Source organism: Syngnathus typhle, linkage group LG5 (assembly GCF_033458585.1).
Source record: "Syngnathus typhle isolate RoL2023-S1 ecotype Sweden linkage group LG5, RoL_Styp_1.0, whole genome shotgun sequence".
Classification (NCBI taxonomy): Eukaryota; Metazoa; Chordata; class Actinopteri; order Syngnathiformes; family Syngnathidae; genus Syngnathus; species Syngnathus typhle.
Genome location: NC_083742.1, coordinates 19,180,547 through 19,201,779, shown reverse-complemented (window position 1 = coordinate 19,201,779; position 21,233 = coordinate 19,180,547). Strand labels below are relative to the sequence as shown.

General features: G+C 41.1%; 1 protein-coding gene and 1 long non-coding RNA gene across 5 annotated transcripts in view; one reads left to right on the top strand and one right to left on the bottom strand.

The window, feature by feature from the left end:
* Positions 1 to 21,233, top strand: part of kiaa0825 (KIAA0825 ortholog) — an 89,095-nt gene that overhangs the window by 33,319 nt on the left and 34,543 nt on the right. For 3 of the 4 annotated variants that reach the window (XM_061277751.1, XM_061277753.1, XM_061277752.1), the window contains 6 exons: positions 1,596 to 1,829; positions 1,915 to 2,219; positions 2,369 to 2,475; positions 5,638 to 5,776; positions 6,961 to 7,110; positions 7,959 to 8,053. In XM_061277751.1, the coding sequence (XP_061133735.1) occupies positions 1,596 to 1,829; positions 1,915 to 2,219; positions 2,369 to 2,475; positions 5,638 to 5,776; positions 6,961 to 7,110; positions 7,959 to 8,053 (1,030 nt within the window). Of the gene's footprint in view, positions 1 to 1,595; positions 1,830 to 1,914; positions 2,220 to 2,368; positions 2,476 to 4,148; positions 4,485 to 5,637; positions 5,777 to 6,960; positions 7,111 to 7,958; positions 8,054 to 21,233 lie in introns of those variants that run through there. The other variant, XR_009714368.1, reaches the window with a different exon arrangement.
* Positions 5,705 to 9,357, bottom strand: LOC133153720 (uncharacterized). The gene is made up of 3 exons (XR_009714369.1): positions 8,806 to 9,357; positions 8,618 to 8,748; positions 5,705 to 5,834 (listed from the first exon to the last, which is right to left on the bottom strand). It is a non-coding gene; the product is annotated as an uncharacterized LOC133153720 (long non-coding RNA).

Below are 21,233 nucleotides of genomic sequence, written 5' to 3'. Positions count from 1 at the left end.
TATAAGATTATATATAATCTATGAATATAAGTATACATATATATTATAAGATTTTTTACACAGAAGATTATATACATAATCTATAAATAATTATCTAAATAAATATATACACTACCCTTCAAAATTGTCAAGGTAGAAAATGATTTTTAATATGAAACCAAAATGAGTGATTTGTTTCTTTTTGGAGATTTTCGGTCTGACAGAGGGAAGCAATTAAAACCAGATTGAGAGATTTGCTCAATGTCATCCAACTATCATTTATTCCCACAGGCTGGTCAGTTTAATTATTGCATCGTACCAAATCTTTCATATAGCAGCTAGTCAGGAAGGGAACGTTCGTAAATCAGACAGAGAACTTTCACTACTTCTCCACTCCTATCACACATCAGGCGTCGTAGTAGCGAGCGGTTTCAAATCGATGCACGGGTCGATACAATAACGCTGGGTGCAAAGTGGCAAAACCAAGTGACTTTAAAAAATAGGTCGAGGTCTCACCTGCCTCGGCGTAGTGCCTCGTCAAACAGCTATATCATTTTGTGTTCCGCTCCAGTCTTTTTCCGTGGGTCTGAGGTCGTACATTTGTTAGACGTCCCATAAGATTTCACAGCGCTTCCAATACCGCCAGCATACTTTATCTGTCCCGTAGCCTTTGCTTCTACGGCGGCAGCTACGGGAAATTTATGGCCTCCATACAACTTCATGCGGTGGCCATCACTACGAGCCGGATATGAAAGGGCAGAGCGACGGAAGACGTACTGTACGGCACCTTGAGAGGGTACTAAGACTTTCAATGAAATTGATTGAAAACATCTGAATGGGGCCGGTTATTACTTGCTTTACTACAGACATTTTAGCTGAATATATCAGCAATCTAATCCCTATATTTGACATTTATGTCAAAAGTAAAGTTGTGACATGATAAGAAAGTGGACTGTCCCAATGGACTCACAAGACTTGTGGTAATGTCAGCATAGCATGAGTCCAAGGTGGAATTCACCCCGGGCGTCAAATTTCGGGGGGGGGGGGGGGGGGGGGGGTTGTGCTAAATTTCAAGAGAGGAAAGAAGAAAGCTATCGTTATAGAAGTTGTAGTGGTTGTAAATATTCCAAATCTGCAGCAGCATTTCATTTTTGGTGCTACGATGCAGGTTTTTGAAATGTGGGAGGAAGCCGGAGTACCCGGCGAAAACCCACCCAGGCACCTTCATAGTCTGTATTTTTTTCTAATTTTATTTATGTACACTATCGTTCAAAAGTTTGGGGTCACAAAATTGTTTGGGCGACCCCAAACTTTTGAACGGTAGTGTAAATATTATTATAATAAAATATTATGAATTAAATATTATAAATTATATCTTAAATTTGTATAAGATTATATATAATCTATGAATATAAGTATACATATATATTATAAGATTTTTTACACAGAAGATTATATATATAATCTATAAATAATTATCTAAATAAATATATACACTACCGTTCAAAGGTTTGGGGTCACCCAAACAATTTTGTGACCCCAAACTTTTGAACAGTAGTGTATATATATACCGGCCACACGTGCCTTTAAATAATTTCATTTTCTTCTTTTGCCAGACACAACTCAGAAAGTGCCGGTCGTGGTGGATCGTATCAGGCTGATAGTCACCAAGTCTACCAACACCATTCTGGCTCACCTGGTTACCATGGTAACAGACTGGCATGCCACAGAGGAGCAAAGTGAAGCCTGGAAAATTGTTCCGGAAAGTGTCTTGGCTAAAGTGCCCAAAAGCTGGAACTATGTACCAGTACGAGCAAAGGAGACTGGGAAGGGAGACGCTTCGTTGAAGAGTAAGCAAATCAAATAGTTTTATTTCCGCATTTACGAACGCCACACATGTACGATTAACACCGTGCTGATAAATCTTCCCTGCAGCTGTCACATCCCTCATCATTCAAGCCATGTCCTTCATTTTCACCAACCTGCCGCTGGTCGTAGCGTCCTTGCCCCTCCCCATCCGCTATCTCTTCCAAACGGCAGAGAAACGTCTTTCCGAGCATGCCCGGCAACTACGCTCAGTGGGCCTGTTGCTCTGGTCCTTGTTGAACTGCCTGATCCACAATCTCTGGGACTCGCACACACTTGAAGAAATCAGTGGGCTAGCCTTGAACGGTCAGGCCAAGGATCGCCTGGGCCTGTTGGCTGAGTGTCTGCAGGCTTCAATCGGGATTCAACAGAAGGTAAAGAATAAGATCAGAACTGACATAACGAAGGTCCAGAGTGGGTAAATATATCATGACTTTGCTGCGCTTGTTCAAGGCTAATTCAAACCTGACCTCAGTTGAAATTGAGCCACGTGTACCTTGTGTGTGTTCCGTACGTACGGCAGGGTGTACCCAAAAGCACGGTGCACAAGGTGCTGCAGACTCTGGAGGAAAAAAGACCAAAGTGGATAAACGTGCAGCTGCAGAAGGCCCGCAAACTCTGCATAAACAGGTGAGGGGTCAACTTAAACAGAGGTCAAGGTCAAAATGGCGTTAGCGTTCTCTAATGCGAACGTGTTCATACGTCCCAGACAGTGCAATCCATCACTCGCCTTGGAGATGTTGAATATTCAATGGGGGTTGCTTTGTATTCATATCATTTGATTGAATACATGATTTTTCCACAAGACGTTATATGTCTGATGTATTAGAAGTCAAATTGTTGTCGAGGCCTGGTAGTCAATGAAAGGGGCGGGCCAACAGACATATTTGACATTTCAGCGGGAACTTCAAGGTCGGTCGTAATCTTGAGTGCTGTTCATTCCAAAGCGCAGTCAGTGTTAGCACAAAAAAAATTTGGTTCCCGCTAGAAAGCATTGAAAGGTCAGGAAAAGCCTACAAAAACATCTGAACTTTGTTTGGGTCGAAAAGTGACTTTTTGTGTCGCTTTTTTATTTTGACTTGCGCTCTTTGTTTTCGTTTCATTTGTACAGGTTAGAGATGGAATGGCGGAAAAAGTTTTGAAATGATTTGGGTTGATCAAATGTGCTCATACATTGGTGCACCTTAACTTTTGACCTCTACACATTCTAGCCCAAATCATTTTATTTATTATGTTCATTCATTTTTTGTTTGTTTTGGTTTGGTTTATTCCGAACTGAAAAATTACACTACCGTTCAAAAGTTTGGGGTCACAAAATTGTTTGGGTGACCCCAAACTTTTGAACGGTAGTGTATATATTTATTTAGATCATTATTTATAGATTATATATATAATCTTCTGCGTAAAAAATCTTATAATATATATGTATACTTATATTCATAGATTATTTATGATCTTATACAAATATAAGATATAATTTATAATATTTCATTCATAATATTTTATTATAATAATATTTACACTACCGTTCAAGAGATTGGGGTCACCCAAACAATTTTGTGACCCCAAACCTTTGAACGGTAGTGTATATCCACCGCATGCATTAGCAAAAAAATAATAAAAATAATGTGTGCATGCATGTGTGCATTATGTGCGATAATTAACATGAATTAATTACACATTATTATTATTATTGAATTAGCAAAAAAAAGAGGAAGGAACGAATAAAAATAACGTGTGTGTGCGTACATGCATGTGTTGCTGTGTGAAAAGGAAGAGTGATTATGCGTCACTTGGCCTGTCTGAGGCATTCAGTAAGATCATTACTATTCATTAAACTAACCTTCACAGGGAAGTGACGCCCGCCTTGTAAACACTTGCAATACAATGTCCGAATAAGAGCCATCCTGTGCGTGCGTGCCGACTTGACTCCTCACGTGGGAAACCCGCGCTCACACATCAACACACTCGTTTGAACTGCCTTTCAAAAAACCGATGCCCTCCCAACCCTTTGCCCGCTTTTCCTTTCCTGTCTTAACCCCGCCCCCTCCCGTAGACACCCGCCTTGTCTTTGCAAAGTAATTTGTAGAGGAGAAGATTATTGTTCTCCATCATGGTGACCCTGGCTGGGCTGACGGGATGCATACACAGATGAAGATGAATGCAGTTATTCCTTGGCGGAGGTCTGCCTCTTTCAGGGCACATTGGCCCTAATGACATGATTGATAGGCTGTCCCAAATCCGGAGGGGCCCTCATTAATCACCCCGCTGACTGAATCCAATCATCTGCTTCACCTGCACAGTGATGGACAGGAAAGGATACACAGCGCAGGTGCTGACACGGATGCACGGCCACCGTCCCAGACGACGTCACCGCCGAAAGAAAGAAGGAGGAGGCGTACGGACGGGACGACCCCCCCCTCGCCCGTTTCCTACGCCGCCCTCAATGTCAAGTAGCCAATGACTGGCTGACAGGCTGCACTATTCCTGCTTCCTTATAATTACAAAGCGGGGAGAGAACAATGACAGCAAGTGTATGCGAAGGAGAAGGTGTGATGGACGGTAGCGGGACATCCATCTGTATAAGAAGGCTAGGAAAATGATGGGGGCATTTGTCAGGGCTGGAGGACTGTACATGCGTGAGGACCTTGACACGCACGCACACACAGGCAGGACATGCTGAAGACGCACAAATCACTTTTAGTGCGCCAACATCCTTCTCTCAAAATTCCTGGCAGGGGTTTGACAAAAAGTTGGGAAGGGAGTGCAAGGCGATCGGCTATCAAGTGTGAAGTTTGGTTGGATTCAATATTTTTGCATTGGGGACGATTTGATTTTGCATTTTTTTTATTTGGGGAGGGGAATACCGTAAATTCCGGACTATAAGCCGCGCCTTTTTTCCAAAATTTTTAACCCTGCGGCTTATAGTCAGGTGCGGCTTATATAAGGATTTTTTCCGTGATTTTTGTGATGACTTGATCACTTCTATACACTGCGGTATCTTGAAGAAAAAAACAACAACAAAAATACTATTTTGAAACACTACTATGGCTGCTGCTTATTCTGGCTGTGTTGCTTGTGACTATTATGAGCTTTAGTAGGAATGCACGCTAGGTGACCTGCGTCAAAGGGCTCTAAACCCTTCGTCACAGGCAATGTTGAGAAAGACATGTTAAAGTATGTTATTAAAACTTTAAAAAGACTTTCTGTGAACGGTCTTTCTTTGTAAAAAAAACGCGTGTGCACGTGCGGTTTATAGTCCGGTGCGGCTTATATAAGAAAAAAACTAAAATATCCCCCAATTTTAGCTGGTGCGGCTTATAGTCCGGTGCGGCTTATAGTCCAGAATTTACGGTAAATTTTATGTACCATACATTTTAAATGAATCATTTTTTTAAACTTCACTTTCCTATGTTATAGTTCAAACTTTGCATAAATTGACAGTGGATGGATTATAATCCTTCAATTCACAGCTATAAAGTATCATTTTGGTGGTACTTTGTGTACATTTTGAGAACCACCATTAGTCATTCTAACATCTCAACTGTTGCCCTTATTTAGCTCAAAACGTGAGCCGAAATATTAGCTACAGGGTATACATTTGTACGATGAAAGTAAAAGCACACAAATGAACATTCAAAACTATTTGATGCAAAATAAGCACATTCATTTTCCTGTGTATTAGCAGATGACCACCATTTTCCTGTTGCTCTTCCTCCCAGACTATTTATCCCACTCAAGTTTTTTGCTTACTCGTCACTTTACCCACGCTACTTGTTTTCCCTCTCCCAGCGTCCATGAGCGAGGAGGCAAGGAAAGTGCGGCCGAACTGACCGAGCAGAAAATGGACCTGATGCTGCTGGAGGTCTGCCACAAAGCAGGGGGCAGCCACTACCTGAGGCACATCCATCACATCATCCAAGGCAATGAGGTAGGGAAGCACTCCCTCTCGCCAGCACGTTAGGTGGCCGCTGGCCCGAGGCCGCCGTCTGGGGAGAACATTTAGACCAAGAGGATAAATTAAGTAACTTAGCATATCAGTACATGGCGGAAACAAACAATTAAATTTTGCAAATATTTGCGAACCTCGTGAATGTTTTTTTTTTTTTTAAATTATTTTTTTTAATATGGATAACCTGGATTTTCATCTTTATTGGTGACATTTGTAAACTACAATTTTTGTGACATGTTCGTGTATGTGTGCTTTTATTATTATTATTTTTTTTTTTTAATTTAATTACCGTAATTTTCGGACTATAAATCGCGTTTTTTTTTCATAGTTTGGGGGGGGGGGGGCGACTTATACTCAGGAGCGACTTATATACATATATATGTTTTTTTTTTCCCCTTTTTTGGGCATTTTATGGCTGGTGCGACTTATACTCCGGTGCGACTTATAGTCCGAAATTTACGGTATGTTGATTTTTGGTGTATTTTGTGTGAAGCATTCGTTTCAAACTTGAATTAGAAATTAGTTTTGAATATAACATCGACTTTGTTATTTGGTATTGTGGTAGCCTCAGAAGAAACTATGTTTTGTTGCTTCTGAGGTCCATCACCTAGCTCATATATTTTTTATATGTTTGTCCACAGATATCGTCTAACAACATGTGACATTCCATTGACTCGGTCTGTTCTATTCCCCGCTTTTTATTTTGGTCAACTCATAACTAAAGTGACTTACGGCAAAGACAAATATCAATTTAGTCCTTGGACAGTTATATGAAGTGAGCGGCCTTCAATGACCGCCAGGCGCATAGTTACACTTCCCATCTATTTGACAATAGATTGTCTATAAGGATGCAGCTTGGAATAGCAACAACATGTTTATTATTTGATGGATTCCATAAACAGCAATGACTCTGATGGAATGCGAATAGGTTACCTAAGCAGGCTGGAGCTTTGGAGCTCCACCCCTGCCAAGGCTGAGACAAGAGCATTCAGGTCAGGGACACTTTGAGATGGAGGGAGAGGAGGTTCGCCAGCCATGTCCGAGTGACGGATGGCCGTGCCGAGTTTGCAACAGGACATCCACAACACGCAAAATGACTTTCACATTTGTCTTTGTGTTCTTGTGTTGCTAATCTCGTCGCTTTACTCGTGTCTGGTTCTCAGGATTTGCTGATGTCCAAATTGAGCGGTAACACGGACTTGCCCTGTGAGCCACCTCGTCTGGTGAGCTTTGACGTCGGTGATCGTTTAGGCATCACCAAATTCAACCCCCTTGAGCAGTTTGACCGAATCGGCAAAAAGAAGCTGGATCAGGTTAGGCAACTTTTTAAAAGGTCTTGCTAGTGACCTCTTTTTTATTTATTTCTTTAATTTGCCAAGTCGTTTTCAGAATTGCCTTGCTAATTTTAGTTTGTAAAATTTTTAGAATTTCTGTTTTTCTTTTCAGCACTTTCATGCTAAAACTTGCACACACTCGATATCTCACGCAGTGCACACTGAATTATTTCTTCCCGATTGTAGTTTTTCCAATTTCCGCACAGTTGTTTGTATTTTCCAATACATGGTCTTGTTTGCACCCTATTACAGGGAGCTGAATACCTTTGCATAGAAACACCTTATTAGGAGAATGATTAACACGACTTCTCCACTTTGGACGCCTATGCAGTTTGTCAAATGGAGTGGAGCCAGGAGGAGGCAAAGATCCATCCATCAATCTCCTGTGAAGAATGATCAGAGAGAGGATGGATGGATGAATGGATGGAGTTCTCCTCCTTTGGTCAATAAAGCTCAGTCTGCGGTTAGGAGTGACATTTTGGCAATCGAAACACTCCGATTTTTTTATCCGCTTCCCCAACCTGGTGCCGGCGCCAAGTGTGTTAATGTTGTGTTGAGGAGAAGAACCAAGCGAGACAAAAGCGGAAGAGAAGGAAGACCCCCAACCCCAAAATTGATTTAGTGTTCTATAAATAATCAAAACATCCCCTCAAATAGATTTATAAATTAATTGCTGTCTGATTGGAATAAAAAAAAAATCTTTTGCAGAGATGATAAATGGCCTAGTGTTGGCGGCCAGCACTTGGGACTTCTTTTTTGTACGTGGATCTCAGTTGTAGCAGTAATGGCCTTAACCCCGATTTATATCTAACGGCATTTATCTACAGGTTGCTATCGTTGAGTGGACGTGGGAGTGGACAAGGCTGCTGCCAGCGTATCAGGACATGTGCCAAATCACCTTCAAAAATCTGCTGGCCAACAGGTAAAACGCTGATTCTGCATTTTGCATCGACACCAAGACTCAAAGTGTGTGGACTGTCCTAAGATAAGTCATTTGTGTGCAATAAATTACCGGTAGGTGTGCGGCCCCCAAAAGACGTGAATAAGATTGAATAAGCACATATAGTGTTATTTCTTGCATATCTTAACTTATTTTCATATTGCACCATATTTTCAGCAATTAAAATTAGAAATACAAAATATAGTACCGTCATTTTCGGACTATAAGTCGCACCGGAGTATAAGTCGCACCAGCCATAAAATGCCCAAAAAAGTGAAAAAAAACCCCCATATATATGTATATAAGTCGCTCCTGAGTATAAGTCGCCCCACCCACCCAAACTATGAAAAAAAACGCGACTTATAGTCCGAAAATTACGGTAAATATAACAATTTAGAACAAATTAATTGCATTTCAATTCATTTTAAGGGTTTAAATTACAAATGGGGTCATGAAACATGAAACGTAACTTTCCGTCCCACTCTGTGTTTAATGCTGATCCAATTTCCACTTGACATTTGCGACACCAGGTAGCATTTCTAATACCTGGTCAGGCGGGGTTCTAACCCAAACTTGTCGAGAGGATGTTAACAAAGCTCGGCTCTGATGGACTTCACCCAAAGTCCACTCATGATGTCCCATCTCCCTCACCCGGCTTGTCCTCTCCCGTTCTCGCTCTGAAACGGGCATCAATATTTATGCAGGTATACGCGACACATATGAGATGGCAATACCTCAGCTTGTTCCCTGCGCTCCATTCCCAGCTGTCACGCTGCCAGCGATCAGGGAGCCGTGGGGCTACGGCACCTTGTCTCCACGCCTCGGCTCAATCCGTTCTAAATCACCGCCATTGTAAAAGCCACGCACACACCTTGCTAACAAAGGGCAAGCCCTGCATCTGCCAAGGACACAGGTCTAATAAGTGCGCAGCTCTGAGCTTTGTCTTCTCCGGGCCCTTTTTCACACGCACCGTGACATTCTGCCTTGCCACGCAGTCACGCCATTTGTTCACCTGAACCGAATAGCATTCATAAACACAGGCTCTCGTTTACGGTGGATCGACGTGGATGAAGCAATACGATGTGATGAGGCGTAGGTGGAGGAGGGGTTAAAGGTTATATAACTCACCCTAATCTCACTGTGTCTGCATTGCTGTCATTTGCCTCATTAGTCTGCCTTTGTTGGGCCAAAGGAGCAGATTTCATGGAGGATTAGAAGTTTGTTTTCATGGCTGGCATCATGGAAGAGTGCTCGAAAGGAAAAGGACATTTGTGGGTTGATGCGTTGATGACTCACTGTTTGTTGCCACAGATAATAATAACGCTTACTAATAACGCTTCACAGCAAATGCTATTTCATCCAATCCAACCGGTTCGACCTCACGTCCGAAAAGTTTTTAAATCCGAGTTATACTTTTGAACAGGGCTATTTTACCAACCTTTACCAAGTCTGACATTATTATCTAAAGTTGTCCTTCCTGCAAAATAATATGCGTTTCAAGTTGTACTCTTAGGAATTCAGCGGAAATATCCAGAGGCGGAATATCCGCTGCGTATGACATCCTAACATTGTCATTGTGTCCCACGAGAGGTCAGCTCAATGAGCATTGAATATAAAAAATATATATATATATATACACTACCGTTCAAAAGTTTGGGGTCACAAAATTGTTTGGGTGACCCCAAACTTTTGAACGGTAGTGTAAATATTATTATAAAATATTATTATAATAAAATATTATGAATGAAATATTATAAATTATATCTTATATTTGTATAAGATTATATATAATCTATGAATATAAGTATACATATATATTATAAGATTTTTTACACAGAAGATTATATATATAATCTATAAATAATTATCTAAATAAATATATACACTACCGTTCAAAAGTTTGGGACCCAAACAATTTTGTGACCCCAAACTTTTGAACGGTAGTGTATATTAAAATAGAAGTAAAAAATATATATATACATATACACACGCACACATACATATATATAGATATATATCTATATTGAGTTCCTGTGAGAAGAGACCTCTTCATGCTGCTTGATATAGTCCATTTTACAAGTTTTATTGACCTTGAATGACTTCCCTTTCTTATCCAGAGCTAATAATTTGCTCCCCAGACTGTGTAAGTTAGCAGTGCGGCCCATTGGCCGGTGGCCTTCTATATATTGTTACAGTGGCAGGACAGTTATTGTGCCCAGGGTTTATATCACATTCTAATAGAGCAAGGCTATGAGTTAAGGGCGCTGGGCTTTTACACCGGGGCCGTTAAATCACTGTTCAGATGACTTCATTAGCAGAGCAGGACACATGCTGAGACACTTATCCCTCCACATACACACATACACACACACACGCTTTCACCCTGCTACCTTGACGGTGTAGCGTTGGGGTTAGACAGGATGGGGAGTGGATTTATTCAGGTGTGTGTGTGTCCTTCTTTGTCACCCGTCACTTCAGTTCCCTCAGCATGATGGCTCATCCATCATCTGCAGATTGAGCTTTTCAGCAGAAAGCAGACTGATTAATACCACCCCAGGACCCCCGGGGTAGCCCGGCTGACTGGGCTGACCTGGCTTCCTGCTACAACGGTGCAGTGCGGTGCGGTGCGGGAGTGTGTAGACAGATGGCTTGTGGGTGGGTGGACTAACTTTCTGAGATGACTTGTTCCCCGACAAAATGGTCGACTGCCTTTAGCTGGGTGGCTTCGTGAGTAACGCTGAATATACCGTAATTTCCGGACTATAAGTCGCGGTTTTTTTTTTTCAAAGTTTGGGTGGGGGGGGGGCGACTTATACTCAGGAGCGACTTATATACATATATATGTTTTTTTTCACTTTTTTGGGCATTTTATGGCTGGTGCGACTTATACTCCGGTGCGACTTATAGTCCGAAAATTACGGTAATGAAATATGATTGGAGTAAAGGCCTTCACTTAGCATGGCATATGAATAGCAGCGAGATTGTAAGTTTAGCCAAAATCAAAAACATCTGCTCTGGACATTCCACAAAGTATCGATTTGAAATGAAATCAACTGTGTATTGAAGAATGATATTTGGGGGAAAAACGTATATCATTTTGGGAGCCGCTAACACAAAGATGTTCCAAGGCCGTCATCTTTCATCGCATGCCAAATAATCACTTTGGCTGGCTACAAGAGGCTTTCAAAATGACAAGGTGACTTTAACTACTTGGCTGTGTGTGTTAAAGGGTTAAGGTTGCGGTTGAAAAGAATTAGCCAACAATGAGAGATGAAGCGACGTGTGTCAAAGGGCAGCGCTTCCACTCCATCATAAGCACTTCATATTATCCAAGGACATTCACGCTTAACCTTTCCAACACCTCTCTGCAACTAAATCCCACGCATGCTTGAATCGGTTTTTGTCATTATATTGTTTACAGTACAAGGAATGATTTTGATCGACATCATTTTACGCCGTACCTTGACAGCTGCAATACGAGCAGTATCCAGCGAACATTAAGTCGGCATTGTTTTAACCTCGGCGCTGTCACAGCTCCGTAACAATAGCCGTTTTGTGGAAAAATGCCAATCTGCGGCGTTCTTGTGTTTCAGCAGCTCCTTAAATTGCCACGATAGACGCTCGTGCTTTGAGGAAGCGGGCAAGCGCCATCTGTTCCGGGGCGCTGCCATATGGCAGGGCCTTTTTCTCAGGGAACAAAATAAAAACAAATATGTCAAAGTGTTTGTCTTTCTCGGCGGATGCTGATCAACCCGGGGAGACGCTGCGTGTCTGGTTTAACGGGCTTGCACAGAATGAGAGCGAGAGAGTGCGTGCGCTAGCTAATTTGCATTTGGCATCATTTGTAAAAATGTAGCTTTTAAATCGGAAGTTACTGTATTTTTCTGAAAATTCAATCATTTTCAGAAAATTATGAAATTAATTAAATAATTCGATATTTAATTCGATAAAATTATTTCATTTTCTGAAAAGAATCTGACACATAATCTAGTGCGCCTTATGTTTGGATGTAGTAAGTGATCGTCAACTCATATTTACTATTTGGCATTTATGCCAACAAGGCCACATTATACCGTAATTTTCAGAATATAAGTCGCGTTTTTTTCATAGTTTGGGTGGGGGGGGGGGGCGACTTATACTCAGGAGCGACTTATATACATATATATGTTTTTTTTTTCACTTTTTTGGGCATTTTATGGCTGGTGAGACTTATACTCCGGTGCGACTTATAGTCCGAAAATTACGGTAGAAAGATTTTTTAAAATATCGACCCTGGGCTAACTCATCACATGTGATGCGCAACTTAGCATTCGGAGCGGTTGGTTAGCGACATGTTAAATGCAAAGTTTCAAGGTTAGCCAGAGACATTTTCTGACTGCCAAAGAACCAAGGAGCCACGATCTGCCTCTCAATGTTGCTAGGGCAGAAATTCAATAGACGTTTCACTTTAGAAAATCAGAAGAGGTGTCATTGAGGATTCTGAGGAAGGCCTTCTTTTTTTTGCCACTGAGTGACGCTTCGGGATGGGACTTTTTCTTGACAAAGACAGAATACACTTTTCGCCCGCTCGCTTATACATGGAGTGTTTTGTATTCACCCGCCCCGGACAACACTGTCACATTGAGGTATTCATTAGAAGTAAGCAGTTACCGGCGAGCTCGACAAGCGTCGTCTCCGCGCCGACTCGTGTTCACGTCACGGCGAGCGTCCATGTGTCTGTGGAGGTTCACTCTTATATTTGGAGGTTTGCTTCAAAGGCGAATAAATCAAGCATGTCTGGGATAAGGCCATGGCCTGCTTCAGACTGCACAGACAGTCTGAGAGGCTCATTAATCATACGGCCAGTCACAGATGTGATGGCTTCCACACAAACCACCAGCAGGCTGTGAAAGTCACATCTAGCAGGCAGGCAGGTAGAGGCCACACTTTGTCGCCCTCCACACCCAACTCCCTCATATTTCTTTCACAACCTCCTTTGCTCCTCTCACCTCTGGCATCAGGCCTCAATTGGATCCCTTTTTTTGAAATATTTGCGTTGACCTTCGAAAAACGAGCTGGCGGGTCAAAGCAAATCTGTCTTCTCACGGAAGTGATCATGATCACACCGTTATGGAGACGTGAAGCATTTGTCACGAGTGCTCACCGTTTAGTTGACTTTGCTCACGTCGTGCGACAGTTTATTTTCCTCACGGAACATTCTTGCCTTTCAAAAGATCCTTGTAAATGTCGTGGGATTATCATACAAGTTTCCCCGACCGTGTATATGTCGTCCTTTGCTGTATTTTTTTTTTTTTTCTCTGAGTTTTCGCAGCGTGAACGGCCACCTCTGGGGCAGTTCCACTTCCAAGTGTGGCTGGATGAATTGCTGGGGAGAGACTGTGTACTATCAGAGCTAAATGAAAATGCCATTTAATCTACTGCAAAGCCCTCAAAGGATGAATAGAAGTGGCGGACGGAACAGGGACAAGACAAAGGCACCCGTTTTTTGATTAAAAATGGCAAGTCCCAAGGCGCCGCCGAATACACTGTGGGGGGTTTGAATTACAAAGATAAAGAAAATGTTCTGCACAGTCGAACCAACTATAACCTCTCTCAAGTATTTGACTGTAGTAGAGGGAAAGGATCTTTGTTAGCAGGATGGTGAAGTTCGTATGAAAAGCGGAGAGCTTGAGGAACCTTATGTTCCTTATTTAGCTTATGTTCATTTTTCGGACTGTTGTCTTTTTGCCGTGAGATTCTGGAAAAAAAGAAAATTCTCGTTTGCTTGTTATTTGAGATGAATAATTCCATATTTTGCTTTTACAGCCAGTTGGCAGTTTTGACTGATTTTACATCGACTGGGAGGTGATTCAAGAGAGACATGGTCTGATTTTGTTGCCATCTTTCCGGTTGATTTACTGAGTTGACTTTTTAGCTGACTGCAGCACACTATTGTCAAGAGCAAGTCTTCTACCTTCTGTTCCGATCCATCATTGTTTTCTTTCTATTCCGCCTTATTCACTGGAGCTCAAGTTGAGCTCTTGCCTTTCAGAACCTTTTTATTTTATTTGTTTTGCGACCGAAATCTTTAGGTACGGTTCTGTGAACTCACTTCACAACAAGCAATTATTTGACAAAGCAAACGATTCTTCTAAAAAGAAGCTTCATGCTGTTTAATGCCACTCCGAGGTGAAATTTGCTGTCAAACTAAAAACAAATTACACGTAGAGTATTCCAAAAAAAAAAAGAAAAGTTCACAAGCTTAATACTAACAAACAACTTCTCCTCAGTTGCCTGCCTGTCTTACTCACCCAAAGGAGATGCAATTTATTAATTCATGAATGTTTTTGTCTTTCATTTTTTTTGACTCACATATACACTACCATTCAAAAGTTTGGGGTCACAAAATTGTTTGGGTGACCCCAAACTTTTGAACGGTAGTGTATATATTTATTTAGATAATTATTTATAGATTATATATATAATCTTCTGTGTAAAAAATCGTATAATATATATGTATACTAATATTCATAGATTATATATAATCTTATACAAATATAAGATATAATTTATAATATTTAATTCATAATATTTTATTATAATAATATTGACACTACCGTTCAAATGTTTGGGGTCACCCAAACAATTTTGTGACCCCAAACTTTTGAACGGTAGTGTACGTTTGAACGTACTTGTAGACTAGATGCTAAAAACGTAGCATTTTTTTTCCCCCATTTTTTCCAGGCCATATGATGGCGAAGCTCTGTTCTGGTGGTACATCATGAGGTTGTATCCTGCCGTCACGCTCATTAGAGTGTCTGCGGTGGCCAGGCAGGGCTGGCCAATCACACGGCTCTATTCGTCGTTCCCATTTGCATGTGGTCCAGGAAGAGATAATTAAAGGGATCTCTGCCTGTCACTGTTAATCTGGGACTTAGTGAAGAGCTGTGACGCCGACATGCTGATGGACTGACACGCTTGTCTACACACACGCACACATGTACGCACGTTTGATACAAACACTCTAGCTAAGTCATTTCCCATTTTGACCTAAGACCAGTGCAATTATGATGTGAAAATTCCTTTGTCTCTCATGATACAACAGAGGCTCTCTGCAGTCATATATGAACTAAAGCATGTTGACTCTGGCTGTTTACATCCTTTATAGGATGCTGTTGACACAGGTTTTTGATTCCCAAACAGGCAGAATGCTCAGTAAGCCTCTTGAACAAGCCCAGCTGTCAGACACACACACATTTGGGTTTGTGTGCTCATGCACTGGCACAAACCAAAAGCACACGCTCGCACAATGCTGATTGGCAGCTCTCCTGTTTTCCCATAATTCTGGCTGATTTAACCAATCAATCTCACTTGTGGGGGCTGGCAGGGTAATATTAAGAACAAAACTGTGGCTATCAATTAAAATTCACTTGAAACTGTTTGAAATAGCTATTGCCAATATGTGCATCCCTTATGTTTGAAGGTTATTGCTTAAAATGTCTCTAAAGATTTAGAACTATATATTTGTCAAATGTACCAGCAGTCTTATTCTATTTTCAAATTTTTTTTTTCCTTCCATGTGGCTAACATGGCACAGCTTGACATTTTTCTGAATCAGACTTGAGTCACCTCCCGCGACTTACACTACCGTTCAAAAGTTTGGGGTCACAAAATTGTTTGGGTGACCCCAAACTTTTGAACGGTAGTGTACATATTTATTTAGATAATTATTTATAGATTATATATGTAATCTTCTGTGTAAAAAATCTTAAAATATATATGTATACTAATATTCATAGATTATATATAATCTTATACAAATATAAGATATAATTTATAATATTTAATTCATAATATTTTATTATAATAATATTTACACTACCGTTCAAAAGTTTGGGGTCACCCAAACAATTTTGTGACCCCAAACTTTTGAACGGTCGTGTATATATCATAAAACGGGCCCCCTCGTTTGCATCAGCGGTTATCCGGTGCAGCTCCTGATTTGTAGCTAGCTAGCTAGCTAGCTAGCTCTCCTCTGCGACATCACAAATCATATTTACAAGATATTTATATTCAATTCACAGAGTCCTAAATTCCTTTGCATGTCAACATTGACTGTTTAAGCATAAAGTAACATATGTGGACAATGGCAAGTGCTCTGTGAAGAGCCTTGTACAGGCGCTTGTCTCCAAATGACAGCCATTCCTTTCTTGCACCATGTGGGACTGTTTAATGGTGCATGTAGAGACAGAGGGTGACCTCGGCTGTCTTGCTCTGTGACCCCGTGTCGCCGCTGATGGCACATAATAGTTGACACTTGACTTAAGGGGCTTTTTAAGTGCCCGAGGTCCTGGATTCGTATTCTAATGTGGTCATCTTTCTACTGGAAGACATTTCTTTTGTTCACAAGCTCCCGTTACACTTGTTTTCCCCCTTTTTCCCCTTCCACATTCCTTTATCATCTTTTTTTCCCCCGCAATCACTTGTGACACTCAGACCTACTCAGAAGCTTCCCCACCTTAAAGTGAAATAGCTTGCGCTTGTGTACGGCCCCCTCGTGCCATTACAGGTAAGCGCAGGGGTGCACTTGTCTTGGCACTTGTCTTGACAAATACAGAGAGTCGGAAACTGCGGTGAGAAGCTGCAGCTTTTGAATGGAAACCAACAACACCGCAATCCTCTTTCACTCCTTTTAGATGTTCCTTTTTGCCTATTTAAAATATTTGTGCCATCTCCAAAATCTGTTTTTCCCCATTAACTCATTCACTGGCAACCCGACGTCTTTGACGTCTATAACCGTCACTGGCACTGAACGAGTTAATATATTGCTCTTGAATTTCCTCAAAAATACACATTGCATATGAATTTGACTGTTGGGATATAATAAAGTGAATGTGTTGAAAAACCCACATGGCAGTTTGAACTATCGCTTCTAAGCTAGCAAGATGTTGTCTTGCGCTGTCAGGTAAGTATGTGGCAAAGTGGCAAGTGTGCATTTGCACTCTTCGCTTCTCCCTCTCTGCCTCTGCACTTGTCTATTTCTGCTCTTACTCGTATTATTTATCTGCTCTTGCCACTCTTGTGTGTCTGTCTCGGGAAAAAAAAAACATATCATGCTTTGGTCATATTTTTCCCGAGTCTTTGATCACAGACTATAAGGCCTCTCACCTCCTCAGTGCTTGTTTCAAAAGAGGGAATGTCCTTAGCGGCCTCACCTGTGATGTTGATGGCTAAGAGCATTTGAGAGTGTTTTTGTGTGTCCACTCTGAAGGAACATAAACGTACACTACCGTTCAAAAGTTTGGGGTCACAAAATTGTTTGGGTGACCCCAAACTTTTGAACGGTAGTGTATATATTTATTTAGATCATTATTTATAGATTATATATATAATCTTCTGTGTAAAAAATCTTATAATGTATATGTATACTAATATTCATAGATTATATATAATCTTATACAAATATAAGATATAATTTATAATATTTAATTCATAATAATTTATTATAATAATATTTACACTACCGTTGGGGTCACCCAAACAATGTTGTGACCCCAAACTTTTGAACGGTAGTGTACGTCGAGGTTAAGGTTACACCACTGCCATAAAGTTCACTTTTTAAATGTCTGTATTTCTTGTAGCTAAATTGAAGACTCATGGAAATACGTTTTTAATCCGTATTTGTGAAGATTCATCTTTGAAATCAAGGCAATTCTGAGGTAGTACAGTAAATTGGATTTTGCAGGAATACATTTGTTTTCTTCAACGGCATCTTTTGTGTCTTCTCTTTGCATGGACTGCTAAGAATTCTTTTTCCTGATTCAATTTGCCGCTATTCCACTTTTTGATATATTTCTTTCTATTTTTAATGCATAGCCGGGTTTGACTGGAAACATCTTTGTTGTCTGTCTTTTGTGCCGTTACGGAAACTGCTCTACCCTTCGCATTGTTCGACTTGCATTACTGCCCATCTTTATGAACGCCATGGACAATCAGAAGTCAGGACATTGACAAGACTGTCGACACCGCCTTTTACCGTCTCTTCCTATTTGGACTCATGACACTCGGTTGGGTCTTCTTGACTTTCAATTGCAAAAATGGAATGTGGTCAGAGGCTCACTCCTCATTTCCATCTTGCTGGTAACTATCCAGTCACGTCTACAACTCTGACTCATAGAAGAGGTTGCAAGATGCTAGTTTCGCCCCCCCCTCTAGCTCTTGGTCTCAAGGTCGGCGTTTGTCAGTGCTCGTGATGTTCATCCTGTTGGCTCTCTCTCCTCCATACAATTGTACACAGATGGCCAAACAGTGGAAGTGTTGAACGGCCATCATACCTTTTAAAGTGATTATCTTCCTGCTCGCTTATCTTGTTGACACACTCACAAAATGTTGGCTCTACTAAAAAGTGTCTTTTTTTCTTGAAGGGGTTACAAACCTCCTTGTTGGGGACTGCTGTTTGATGGTTTGTTCTAAAAGCCTGAAGCAATCAGAAAACTAACCCAGCGTGGTTTACAATGCAGGCCAACGCATGTCATGGCTTCCATTTTCTATTACCTGGTCAGACTGATAACAAATGGTTCAGACTTGCCGTTTCTTTAACGAACTGTAAATACCTTCGAGGTGAACGCATTTACACCTCGTTCGCCTCATGATTAATGGAATATCGTGTTGATCCAACAGCTCTGTCACACACTGACACGGCACCGGGAGCAGGAAGAAAAAAAAATACATTTGACGCTCCAAATATTTAATGAAAATTACCGTTTTTTTCCATGTATAATGCGCAAAATTTAACTAATTTATTGTCCTAAAATCTGGCGTGCGCATTATACATGGGTACAAAAAATAAAAATAAAAATATATTTTTTTTAATCCGGAGATGATACGGAGCCCGCCATTACAGATGCGCTTTCTTCTCTGCTGTTCACGTCAAACACGCTCCATCCGAACACAATGCTCTCGTATCAGACGCTTGCTCGATCACCTGCTCGTTTGCGGTCACAATGTACCCTACACAATTCCGAAACATTTCTTCGCTATCGAGTATGCTAGCGCATGCGCAGTGATACTGACCGGCAGAATAACATCCGGTTGTTCCCAAAGATGATCTTTTTTCTGAAATCATTTTACGTTTACGGACTTAAGTAGGAGTCAAAATTTGGGTGCCTATTATACATGGGTACAGGCTTTTTTCCAGCATCAACATGCCATTTCTAGGGTGCGTATTATACATGGGGGCGCATTATACATGGAAAAAAACGGTAATCTCAACACTAGCTATTTTGTTATATTGTTTCAAAGCGTGCAAAGCGTCACGAAAGAAACGTGCAAAACACGTTGTGTGTGTGTATAAATATTCGGTGTAGGGCCCAGTGTGGGCTGATATCTGTCCGTGTGGGTCTGTGTCACCCAACGCAGATACGGCTGATATCGCTGTCATCTCAGCATTCACATCTGACACAAGCGATCATAATCAGCCTCCCTCTGGCTTTCCTTTCCTTCCCCGCTATCTGTTTTAACAACCTAGCATGCTAGTTGAAATTTCCCACCTCTGCCTTCATGTCTTCTTTTCCATACAGCAGTGTGGCACTTTGGGAATATTCCGTAAAACAGTATGGATAGTTTGTTGCTGTTGCTGTTATTTCTGTTTGCAGCTTATGAGTTGTGTTTATTTGTGTGTGGGTAGGTGGTTGTGTGTCATAGAACCATTTACAAAGGGATCAGGCCCGGGGGTGTTGATGCATCACTGCAGTGAAGCAGGGGAGCGGGTGGAGGCGAACAAGTTCAGAGCAGATGTAGCAAACAGCCTCGCTCGGCTGTACGTGTTTATTTGAATTTTTCTGAGGGAGGGCCAGATCTGCGCTGGCTGGCGTTTGGTATCAGTGACGGGAAAGATCAAGTCGCGACACCGCAAATGAAGCTGTCAAAGTGGCTCGACAGCTGGGTCCCGAGGCGAACATCCGCGCATTTTATTATCATCGCAGTGGAACCTCACAGCAAGAAGGAAAGACATCAGGTTTCTCTCAGCTGGAGAGAAGAAGGCAAGGGAGACAAAACTTGTGTCATGATCCACCACGGAATGACTTAAGAATGTGTAGAACGGGTCACTGGGATCTTGGCCCAGTTTCTGCAGCAACTAATTGGTACGTGAAGTGGAAAGTTTTGTTTCTTGTTATGTCTTGTTCACTCAATCAGGTTTTTGGATCTACCTGCTGCCCACTTCCTTATCTCTACCAATCAGCTCTCTCAGCCACTCGTGTCTTGTCCGGGTGTGCCTCGCCGTCTCCTCGTTTTCTGTTGGTCCGTGTCGGTTCATCGTTTGTTTCTGTCATCGTCAGTCACGTCTCCCTGAGTCTTACCTTATATCCAAGTGTGGTAAGTTTATTCCCATATCTATTACTTTCAGTCTCGTTTGGGGACAGGTTAAGTTGAGCCCACATCCAGTGCTTGTATCTCAAATATTTTGCGCTGCAGTCAAAGCAAAAACAAAAGTGAACTCCATTTTTAATTTCGTATTGACACATGAAGTCGATGCACAATTTGTCTGCGCGGGACACATTAAATGATGTGGCGGGCCGTATCTGGGTCCCCGGGTCTTAGGTTTGATCGCAATTCCTTAGACCATGGACTGTACACTACCGTTCAAACGTTTGGGGTCACAAAATTGTTTGGGTGACCCCAAACTTTTGAACGGTAGTGTAAATATTATTATAATAAAATATTATGAATTAAATATTATAAATTATATTTTATATTTGTATAAGATTATATATAATCTATGAATATTAGTATACATATATATTATAAGATTTTTTACACATCAGATTATATATATATAATCTATAAATAATTATCTAAATAAATATATACACTACCGTTCAAAGGTTTGGGGTCACCCAAACAATTTTGTGACCCCAAACTTTTGAACGGTAGTGTAACTCAGTCTAGTCACTCGTATCTGAAGGCACCACTGTACATGAAAAAAAGCTTTACTAATATCCAGTATAATAATGGCTCCGCCTTGTCATCAGAGGTCATCTGATGCATTTTGTAGCGCATCTTTTGGATCTGACACCGGTATATAATTGTGTCATGTTGAAAAGGTAGCCCTATCATTTTTCTCCGCATAATTGTCCAATCTATTTTGTATAGTAGATACAATTCACATCAGCTAATTAGTATC